This window comes from Gallinula chloropus (genome assembly GCF_964237585.1).
Source record: "Gallinula chloropus genome assembly, chromosome: 1".
In the NCBI taxonomy this organism is placed as follows: domain Eukaryota; kingdom Metazoa; phylum Chordata; class Aves; order Gruiformes; family Rallidae; genus Gallinula; species Gallinula chloropus.
In genome coordinates, this window is record NC_140085.1 from 26,022,743 (window position 1) to 26,034,403 (window position 11,661).

At 49.1% G+C, this 11,661-nt stretch overlaps 1 protein-coding gene across 1 annotated transcript; it reads left to right on the forward strand.

The window, feature by feature from the left end:
* Window positions 1-2,339: 2,339 nt before the first annotated feature.
* On the forward strand, window positions 2,340-6,604 carry RAB19 (RAB19, member RAS oncogene family; the record flags this gene model as incomplete). Its single annotated transcript, XM_084267352.1, has 4 exons — window positions 2,340-2,451; window positions 2,562-2,774; window positions 3,775-3,958; window positions 6,339-6,604. The coding sequence occupies exons 2-4, from the start codon at window positions 2,580-2,582 to the stop codon at window positions 6,602-6,604; spliced, it is 645 nt and encodes a 214-aa protein (XP_084123478.1). The 5' UTR covers window positions 2,340-2,451; window positions 2,562-2,579.
* Between the last annotated feature and the right edge of the window lie 5,057 nt (window positions 6,605-11,661).

The window sequence follows — 11,661 nt, forward strand, 5'->3', positions numbered from 1 at the left end:
ATTCTATGATCTGAGCTCCAAAACGGAGTATAGCATAGAGATCCTTTGAGTAACAGAGATCCAGCTACTAAATCTTTGAGACACCAGAGTAACATTTACCCTACACCACATCCAGACACCTCCACTCTCATCCAGGACAAATGCAGCAAGCCTCTACAAGATCTGAGACTGTCTGTATGACACAGTCCAGGAACAGCTCCCATTCCTCCAGCTAGGACAGCCAGCCCGCCCTGGTCCAGCAGCACTTTCTCATAGAGACATGTTTCTAGGATGCTCAGGTTCACACAGAGGGAAAATAAAGCACCTACAGCTGGAGCTGTGGGCAGGCAAGGCAAAGCCTGGAAGGGGCACCTTCACAAGTCTTCCAACTACGTTCATCTAAGGCCCCAGGCCATTCCTCAACGCTGATAAATGAAAGCTCAGCACGCAGACAAGTGTCACACAGTGCTACTCCCTTTCAGGCAGCAGCAGAACTGCTCAGGGCTGTCCCGCCACACAAGCTGCACAGAGAAAGGAAATCAAGGCAAGGCACTCAGATTTCCCAGCACCATGGTCCTTACAGGCTGGTGAACCACACGGGCTGCCGGTCAAACACAAGACCTCATTTTCCTTCCCTGCCTCTCCCTCTCCTCCCACCAGGCAACAGCAGATAACAGAGTTCTCCTGAGGAAAGCAAAACACTGCCAGTTGTGCAATGCTGTGGGAAAAGTTCCTTCCTTGGGTAATCAGTTTGCAGCCTGAAGCACGAGATTTACTACTTGCTTCATGTCAACATACGCAAACATAGATCTTATTTGTCCAAGATACTGAGTATTTTTAAAACAAAGACCTGATTTCGACCTTAAAGTCACCTCTTTCTTTTTTTAAAATGGCATTTACTACTGAAACTCCTCAGTTTTTCAACCTCAGCTAGCTTGCCAGACCTACTGACACAGGGCTAAACTTTCTGCTTATTTACAGTGCAGAGATGACCATGAAATATTTTGTTTTCTCTTTCCTCATCCTGTCCCTTTTACAGGTTTTCTCCTTAGTCTAGAAGAGTACACAGCCAGGAGTTTATCCTTACAAATTAGCCTTCAAATTATTCTGAGAACACCACATTCGATTTGTAGCAGAGGGGGAACAAAAACTAGGAGGCAAGATAAACCACAGAACTCCCAGCAGGAAAGCCCAAGCTTCTAAGAAAGGAAGAGGCCTCCTTTTAGGGCGCCAGACTGCCTTGTCTCCTCGCTGAGCACTGTTTACCTTCAGCTAACCGGTATTCTGAGTGAGCTTCTGTTCAGCTTTCAGCATTCTCCCTTATCCCTTCGCTTAAGGTCAAAACAAAACACCGTAAGTTCAAACCAAACTTCCTTAATACCGCCCTGCCGCCCCCCGAAGCCGGCAGGGAAGACCAGAATTAACATTCCTGCGACTTCCAAAGTGCAAACAACGGGATTTTCTTCTTAAAACACGGCTGCTCCGTGCCGCTTCCCCAAACGGACGGAGGGGAGGCACAACCCCCCAGCCGCGCCGGCCCCCGGCAGCTGGCACCCGCCGCAAGCTGCCCATCCCCCCGAGAGCCCCAGCGGGGCGCCGGCTGGCAGGAAAAGGGACTCCTCCGAGCACCGAGCCGATCCCAGCGCGGGGACGCCGGCTGGGGAGGCGACAGGCTGACAGGTGGATCCCCGCGCGTGGTACCCGAGCTCCGGCCAAAGAGACCCGGGCTGGGCTGGGCTGGGCTGGGCGGCCCGGCGCACAGGCCGCGCTCCCGCCGGCGGGCACGGCTCACCTGAGGCCGGCTGCGGCGCCGGCTTCGCACGCTGCCCCGCCCCGCTCCGCCGCGCGGCTCGGCTCGGCTCGGCTGGGCCGGTCGGGCCGGCTCTCCCGCTGAAGCGCCGAGGCAGACGATGAGGACGCGGCTCTCTTCCCCTCAGCGAACCCCCCTCCCCCCCGCCCGGGTGGCCCAGCGGCCACGTCCTCAGAGGGGTGGGGTGGGGAGCCCAGGCGAGCAGGCAGCAGCAAGGCAGGCAGCAGCCCGCCGCGACGGTCACCCCACCACGGCCACCAAACCGCCGCCTGCCCCACACCCCCGTCCCCCCTCCCCGCCCCAGGGGAAACCACCCGCCCCCACGTACCGGGGCCGGCGGCCAGCACATCCCTCAGGAAGTCGAGAGGGAGGCGGCTCTTCCGGCGGCAGGGCCCGCGGGCACGGCGGGAGTTGTAGTCCGCCCCCCGCCGCCTCTAAGGACGGCGCTCCGGCTGTGCCCCGGGGCGCCCCGGGCCCCTCGCCCGCCTCCCCCCTCGCAGCGGGCGGTGAGCAAGCAGCGCCGCACCGCTTCCCCAGCTGAGCCCACGGGGCAGGGCAGGCGGAGGGAAAGGAGGGGGCGGACTACATTTCCCACCGGCCCCGAGAGGGCCGGGGCGGGTACAAATCGGGCGCTACCTGTCCCGGCAGGTGAGCGCCAACAGGTGAGCGGGCGGCTGGGGCGGGCGACAGACAGGGGCCCCTTCCCCGGGCCCCCGACGCTTGGGTCAGGGCGGCAGGTCCGTCCCCTCACTCCCGCGCTGCCCTGCCGCAGGCCCGCCCGGGAGCCGCGATGCCTTTCTCCAGCTCCGGCGCGGACGATGCCTTCGACTACCTCTTCAAGATCATCCTGATCGGCGACTCCAACGTGGGGAAGACCTGCGTGGTTCACCGCTTCAAGACGGGGCAGTACAACGAGAAGCAGCAGAACACCATCGGTGTTGACTTCACTGTGCGCTCGATGGACATCGACGGCAAGAAAGTGAAGGTCGGTGGCTGGGGGGAGCCGCAGCTGCTCTGCAGGCAGCACCGTGTCCCCATTACTGAGCGTGTTGCCATTCCCCTTAGCACAGGGGAGCAGCGGGATGCGTGGCGTCTCCTGCTCGGCCCCGCTGAAGGCAGCAGGCAAGAGCTGGCTGCTTTCTGGAATGGGGGTGTCCCTGAGGGGAGCTGAATGTGTTAGGCTGGAAGGAACCTTTAAAGGCCATCTAGTCCAACTCCCCTGCAGTGAGCAGGGACACCTTTAACTAGATCAGGTTGCTCAGAGCCCCATCAAGCCTGACCTGGATTATCTCTAAGGATGGGACCTCAACCACCTCTCTGGGCAGCCTGTGCCAGTGATGCCCTGGGGAATGCAGTACTTGAGTACAGGCTTGCCCTCCTGGCTTCTCTAGCTCTACCTGTGGAGAGGGCTCACAGTTTGCCTCCAGGGAGTTCTTTGAAAGTCAGCTCTAGTTTGGAGGGGACAACTCTTTCCTCCCTCAGAGATGTGAGAGTTTGAGCTGTGAGTTGAGGAGGGAAAGCCCTCTAGTTTGCAAAGGCTCTGCTTTGATGCATGCTTGATCTGAGGGAAGATGAAGGCATGCAAGACAAATGCCAGAATAAATTGTTAGCTAGGACTTACCTCTGTGCACAGATGAAAGTTCGGATGCCTGCCCTTCATTTAGCTCTGCCTTGTCTAGCCCTGCATCAGGGCTTCCTATTAGAAGGCTGTAATGGTCTGCATCTTTTAGTACAGTTGTCAAAACTGAGTTTCTTGGCCTCTTTGCAAAGCTGGGTTTACCCTACAGCTTTTTCTTTGGTCTGTGTAGATTGTGTTTATGGGCATTTAAATGTCTCCGCGGATCTATAAAGGGCAAAGCCGCGCTGCAAGTGTAGTGGAGTAAGCTGCCTTCTGGACAAGGGGTTTCAAAAGTGTAGTTGCTGCTGGCAGACACCTAGGAAGCAGCATTCCCTGTTCTTTACAACTTCTGTCCTTTCTCTTACAGATCCAAGTGTGGGACACAGCTGGCCAAGAACGCTTCCGGACAATAACCCAGTCTTATTACAGGAGTGCCCATGGGGCCATCCTTGCCTATGACCTTACTAGGAGGTCCACATTTGAATCCATTCCTCACTGGATTCGTGAAATTGAAAAGTATGGTGCTGCAAACTTGGTGATAATGTTAATTGGTAGGAATCTAATTTTAAATATTATGTTGTATAGCGCTTTTTTTAAAAAAATACATTTACAACCCTCTTCACTTCCCCTCTATGACTTAAAGCATCTATTAAAGAAGAATGCAGTTATAACTAAGAGATCAGAAACTATGTCAATTTGACCCAAGCTTAAAAATAACAGGAAAATCACAGCCTGGTCCTGACAGGACCAAACCCATTGCAGACAGCAAAACCTTTTTCTTGTTCCTTTCCTGCTGGAATAAGGTAACAAACTTGCTGCTAGTTGAGCAAGTGGGGACCGCCTTAGTGGGGTTAGAATTGCAGCAGGTCTGACCCTATGCTCCTGGTGCGGAGGAATTTAGCAGCTCAATAATTCAAGACTAAGGGAATGGTGCAGAGCAACACAACTCCTCGTTCTCATCTTTCCTCTCTGTTCTCTTGATATGCATGTCCAACACTCTGTAATGGGACTCGGATCAGGTAAGACAGTAGATGGGGACATGGCTTTTGTAGAGCACAGAAGTAGTCTGCTGGCTTTCCTAGCATTCCACTAGCATTCAAGAAACTCGGCCCCTTGATGAAAGGAATGGGTGGAAATTTCTTGGAATGGAGCTGGGAGGGAGCAGTGTAGTTCTTTCTCTTTGTGTTTTGGGTTCTCACTGCTCTTCACTCCCCCAAGAAAGAACCTGCAAATGAGAGAACTGGTGTGATGGAAGGGCAGAGCTTTTATTTACATCCTGCTGCTGCTGCCTGTTCCACTGTGGCACTGTGCCGAGTGCGCCCTGGCTCTCCAGGACAGGCAGCGCTGGGCCCCACGGCGTGGCAGGCTTGGGGCCTCAGCTCCTGCTTGTGCTCCTGGCGAATTAATTCCTTCCTGTTCTTCCTCTGAAAAACAAATTCTGACCTGTGTGTAACTGCAGTGCTTGGCAGGGGGAGCACTAACCTTTGTAGGGCTTTTCCAACTTTACCTGTGAATCTAAAGGACGAGACCTGTGTGGCTGTGGCGTAGGGGCTGCTGAGGTTTGATGGGAGACTTTTTTCTTTTAAGAGAAGTTCTGAAATGGGTAAAAATAAAGCTTTTGACAAGGAGCCAGCTCGGTGCTTTCTTCCAGAGCTGGTGCTGTTTGCTTTACTTTGGCATGAAGTCTTTGTACATTTAATTAGGCATAGTCATTTTGTACACCTTTCTAGTGTGAGGTCAAGAAATGTTAACTTTCCCAGCTGGAACTGAAGGGGAAAGGAGAGGGGCTTTTTTTAAGAAGGCAGATAATCCTCAAGCCAGGTGTTTTTTGGGGAGGAGTTGTGGTTTTCTTTTGTGGGATGGGCTTTTGGGTTTGGTTTTTTTTTTCCCTTTTAGAAAACCTGAAAGGGACTTAATGGGAGGGGAGTAAGCTTATGCCTGCTTCAAATTCAAGATTTGAATTTGATGAAAGATTGTCTTCTAACTATGAACTATAGCCAGGTACTGCGTGTGCCAGAACTGGCAATTCCCCACGTGCTACAGCTACTTAAAATACCTTTGTATATTTATCTCAGGTGTTTCATGGCTTCTGGCCAGTTTTGACTAAACAGCTTCGAGCAGAAGTCTAATCTATATAATATATTATATATATAATTTTATATAGAGAGTATATATGCAGACACTTCAATGTAATATACATGCAGACACTTCTTCTTAAGTATACATTTTAAGTATTAAGGTTGCCAGTGTGAATTCTTGTCTCTTTTTGACATCAGCTTAAAGTAACTTAGATTTTAACATGACTTATTTATAAGCCTTTACGGTTGAGCTGGTTCTTCCTCCAGTTCTGGGTTGGGGGGGGTTGGTTTGAGGACATCTGCTTTAGACCAACAGTGTCCCAGATCTTCAGAGCTGAGCTGCAGCCACTTTGAGATGGGTCAAAGTACCTTGACGATGGTGTAATGCGTGTGGCTTTCACCAAAGGTGGAATAAACCTTTATGCAGCATTGCTTAGGTTTACAGCATGAAGTCACTAAAGCTCTGAGGTTTTTAAACTGTTGTTTGTTGGTTTTATTGTGGCTTTTTAATATTTAACTTTAAATGTTACCTAATACTTAAAATCACTAGAGAAAACTAACCAAAGTTGCTTCCAAATGATCTTCTTGCACCACTACCTAGAGCAAGAAATTGGGGTGGGGTTTTGGGGTGGGTTTTTTCCTTTGTTTGGGTTTTTAACTCACTTGATATAATCATATTAGCAGCAGTTTCCATCCATGTTCTGTTAGTGCCTCTGATGTGCTCACATCTTGTTTTTCCAGTAACTCATATTCCATAATTCCATTTTTTAACAAAATTGAATGAATGTGCTGCACTTTAAGATGGATTTTTTGTGAGACTCAATGATCGAGTTCCCTGTCTGCTTCTTTTAAGGGAACAAGGCGGATTCGGTGGATAAGCGCCAGGTCCTGTTCGAAGACGCCTGCACGCTGGCAGAGAAGCACGGGCTCTTGGCTGTGCTGGAGACATCAGCAAAAGAAGCTCAAAACATAGAAGAGGTCTTCACATTAATGGCTAAGGAGCTGATAGCCCGAAATACCTTACAGCTTCATGGAGAGACCCCTCCGAACAGCATCTATCTTGATTCCAGGCCAGTGATTGCCAGCCCAAGCGTGGAGAAGTCCCAGTGCCTCTGCTGAAGGGAGATTTCAGGAAGAACTTGGAAGTCACCGTTCTTCTGAGGCTGTTTGATTTCATTTTATTCGGTTGATGAACGTGTGCTGTGTGGCCTCAAGCCATCTCTCTGATATCTCTACCATGCAGCTTGCTTGTAAGTATCTTCAGAGATCCTTGTTGCTGTTGGCAGCACGGGCCGCTTTGAACACGGCAGCTGATGCTTTAACACGAACTTCTGAGCCGAGAGGACTCAGGAAGCTGCCAGTCCTTGCCTTAACCAAAGAGAACTTAAAAAAATTATTGCCTTAGTGATATCCTTGTATGATTTTCTGGCTGTGTCAGAAGATAGATCTGCGCCAGCACTCTGCATTGATTTGACCCTTCTAAGCTCCATTGTTTGTTCTAGCGCAAGCACTTTATTCTCTGCCAGCAGCTTTACAAAGTCTGACACCTGCTTGGGCAGCACTAACCCACTGCTGCTGCAGCTTTGGTTTAGAGGTGGTTCTGATGTCAGGCGTGTAGCCATCCACCCCGAGCAACATTAGAGTACATGTCTGGGTTTCACACCTGTACCGATTTCCTCTCCAGACAGACCTGGAGACATCTCTGGGGTTCCACAGCAGGCAGAGTAGGATGCACTAGGGGCCCAGCCTTCTTCCTGGGCTTAGAAAAGTTGCCTTTCCTTTTCTTCTCTAATTGAAAGAATAGTTTCAGGTAGTGACTCCTGTCTCACTGTACAGACTTTCTAGGAGTAATGAAGCTTCCAGGACACCAGTAATGGCCTAAATCACTGCTGGGGTGAAAGGACCTTTTTTTTTTCCTCTCCTTCCTAACATTGTCTTGCCTTTGATGCACTTTTTTTAATCAAAAGCCTTCTGTAGTTTCTGTGATGGGCCCAAGGCAGCTTCAGAGCATGCCTGTGGACTTTCAAGGGAATGTGAAGAAGCAGTTCAAGCTCCTGTAAAGCTCAGCACGGGCTAAGATGGTTTAACTACATAACCTTACCTTAAAGGGGTAAGGGAATGGTACAGAGCATACCCAAGAGCTACCCCTAGGCAAGGTCTATATGCTGTTGCTGTGGAGACTTCGCATCTTGGTAGCAACAGAAGGTTTTGTATTGCTCCTCCTAAATGCAAGCTGTGCTTCTGGGGCCTCACCACTTCTGTGTACTGGGACACAGTTCTGGGTTTTGGTTTTGTGGTTTCTTTTCTGTGGTGACTTTTGGGGTTTGTTTTTTCAGTAGATGGAAATAGGGAAGGAGAGGGAGGAAAGAGATATTACATGGAGGAAGTTTTCTGACTGCAGTCTGCGTGTACCACAGTGCATCACTCTGAGTAGTTACTGTTGTGCTATGAACTGGAAATCAAACTGTGTGATGATAAAATACAGTCCGGGTTACATGCAAACATGCCCAGTGAAGGCTGGTACGCTGCTGGCTTACCAGACCGCAGCCCCCCCTGCTTCACATGTTGTGTAAACATGGGGAAAAACATGTAGCAAGTATTTCTGGAAAATCTTGTCTGAGAAGCACAAAAAAAAATAAAGCAAAATGAATCACTGACTTAGTCTTGCAAATATTTCTAGTATTATTAATGCTCCCTCAGGCCAGGTTGTTTGCTGTCACATGTTAACTCTGCTATGTGTAAACCAGGGGAGCAATCTTCTATGCTAGCCAATAAGCCTGCTGCTCAGATCTGCAACAGAAAAAGCTCCATCTTCTTCAGGTGTCCTTTTTCTGTTCTGTTCAGTGTTCTTTTTAAACTTAATTTCATCTTTATTTGGTTCTAGCGTAATAGTTGCATTTCAGTTTGCACATTTAAGCAACACCTGTTTCAAAACAGCCAAACATGTTGCAATCTGGCTTCCAAACCACTAGTCTGTATACCTCCTCACTAGGAACACAGTCAACTGGTTAAAATCCAAATTACTCCCTGTAGTAGTTTGTAACATAGCAGGTTTTACTCTTTAAGTACAGGTATTGAAACTGCTAATAAACTTGGTTCTACCAGACATGCTATTTGCTGCAAATGCAAATCTTCCAGGCAGCCTTAACAGAAGCACATTGTGTCCACCTCCAGTTACACTTTCGCTATCCAAGAAGTAGAGGTGAGTCCTTACCAGCAGAGTATTAACCTTTGCAATTCATTGGCTTTACTACCTTAGGAGTTTACTGTATGGAAGTTATTTTGCTTACCCTCAGTGTGGAGGCTGCTGCTCCCTGAACTGCCCAGCACTGCTGGGTTACAGAGCCCTGGCTGTTCCCTGCCTGCACACAGGCAGTTCCTTGCAAAGTCCTTCACTGGCAGAAGGCTGAGCAACACAGAATCCTGGAGAACAGGCTTGGGATTCAGCTTTGAGATGCTTCATTCCCTTTCCTTTAACAGGTGGAATAGACTCCTTAGTGCTCTTCCAGGAATCATCCTAAATAGCTATTCCTCATGCCATGACAGGAGGAATGTGACCTTGGTTGGTTCTGTCTGGCATATTCCACAAGCCCTTTGGAAAACATTCAGTACAACTGCCTAGTGTCCTTTTTGAGCTGTCCCCATGTGAGCAAAGAGCTAGCCGTGGCAGCTGCCAACAAGGAGGTTCTTCAGTGTGCATATTAGCACAGCGTTACTCATGAGGTAATGTGTGAAGACAGCAACAAACTCAAAATCCCTTCATTATGTTACTCCAGGCTGCAGGACAGCAACCACTTGAGGAAGGAGCAGGCAGAGCAGAACATCTGCAGCTCTGCCTCCCCCACCACGGGGCAGATGGAGGCATGCAGCTGTGACAGTGCAAGTGAACCAAGAAACTCGTTAACTGCTATGGAACCTTGTGTTAAGGTGGTTGTATGCAAATCCAGTGTGTTGCTTGGCAGCATCATCAATGCACCTGTAGATAGTGTAGCTTACTGCAATGGTTGTTTATAATGCTATTCTAAAAACTACTGTCCCACAGCTCTGAGCTGTACGTCAAGCTTGAGGGTGAGCTTATCTGTTAAACTTTTATCTACGAGGAAGAAGTGCTTTAGTCTTAGCTGTGGCACAATACTTGTGTTCCTATCACAGCCATGCCCAGCAAGTCTGAAGCAGCACCCATCCACCTAACAGGGTGGTGCAAAAAAACCCCCAGGAACTATTTTAAAGTGGAGTAAGCTGACACCTCTCAGAAAGGGACTGGATTAAAAGCAAGCCTAACTGCAACCCAGTGACAGGGAAGGCACGCAGCGCTGCCTGTGTGGTCAAGCCTTTTTACTCATTCACAGGGGATGGGCTCTTAATGACAACAGCTGAGGTTCTTATCTAGTAATTCCAGTTAATGTTTACATACAGTTGGAACAGAGACAGAGAAAGGAGATTTCAGGCCCTGAACAGAGAGAGTCTCTCTTTCTTGGAGCCTCCTTTCAGGAAGCAGATTCATGCTGGTGCTGTTGGTCAGGGGACTGAAACTGAAGCTCCCCCCAGCCAGATGAGCGCTCTGACCCCAGCACTGCCTAGAGGTGTCCCTTGCCAGCTGCTGACAGACAGATTTCTGTATGTCTCAATTCCCACAAGCCCACACCCAGCTCCAGGCAGCGAGGCTTTAACACTGCTCAAAATTCTGACTTGTGGAACCCTGACCAAGCACCTCTCTCAAGTGTGTGTGACCACCTAACACAGGCAATGCTAGGGTATCACGAGTCTTTCCAGTGCAGTTTGAGACAGGCCAAGAGCCTCTGAAGAGCAGCACAACTTTTAATAGGAACTTGCAGTTTGAGAGAGAGAGATTTTTAGAAGTCCTTTAAAGCCCTTTGTAGTGCTGCTGTTCTGAAATCAATCTTAATTCAGCTGCCTGCAAAGGCTGTGTCTGTGCAATCACATCATGCTGCTGCCCAACAGGTCTCAACTGCACATGACAAACAGCTTGCCCCAGGGCAACAGCAGCGAGCTGTGCCCAGGAACATCACTACTTACCAGCTTTCACTGCCAAGTCTGTCTAGCTTTGCTTGCCCCAAAGCAAGGCTCACAAGTACAGTTTAGTAATGCCCCTCTAACACTAGTAACTGGATTGAAACTGATTTTGTAGCAGCTTGACCCCTGTGCATTGCAGTCCTGTATTAAATCTCAGTCCTAAGGGACAAGGTGTAGGTTCCCACTTCTTTTAAGCTGCTAGTGCATTAATAATTCCATCTATCCAAGCTTTGCTCCAACCATAAGACACTTCCAAACAAATCTGTTTTATAACTCCATAGCAGGAGTTACTTTGAAGATCATTACATGAATCATCCATCCCCTCAGCAAGACTACAACAGGCCTTGGGCTACAATCAGGAAAGGGCTGTGCTACTGGTATTTCAACTACAGCAGATGAGGTTTTAAGAAGGGCTCTTTGGTCCTATGACCCCATTCAGACCAAGCAGAGGAGGCAGCAGCTACTTATTTTGCATTTACAAGACATAAAGCTTTTTATAATTAATCCATCCATATATATCCTTGCATAAGCAGTAAGGTCAAGGCACTTCATGTGAAAACATTAATCTTTAGACAAAGATTTTTGTTTCCAAAATGGAAGTTCTGCTGGTGGAAGTTAAGTCTTTGTACCTTTTTCACCTTCACACTTCTCTCATTGGCCTCTTCAGCATCTGTACATCAGGTAAAGTCATCACCCTCTGCATTTTGACATTAAATGTTTGCCTTGATTGTACTGAACTCATTCTTGTTCTTACAGAAAGGTGCAGCAGCCTCCTAATGTACTTCTCTTTTCAGTCATTCCAGTTTAGAAAGGCAGGAACAGGCCTGCCACCAGCAAGCTGCAAACTGAAAGTGACACACAGATTGATGGAGAGAGAGATGCTGTTCTTTCACTCGTGTAACAAGAACCACAGCACGCTTCAACCTACCTGTCACAGCGCACTTGGCTGCATCAGTCACCTTGCAGCTGACAGGAGAGCCTCCACCAAAGCAAACGGCCTGTTTGCATATTGGGCTTCTCCTGTAGCACATACACAAGTGAGGTTCAGAGCCAGCAGCATCCACCACTGTGCCATGTGTACAATGCCCTCCCGCCCCCCAGGCTCCCCCCAGCCCCCCCAAAGTAACACATGCCATTTCCAC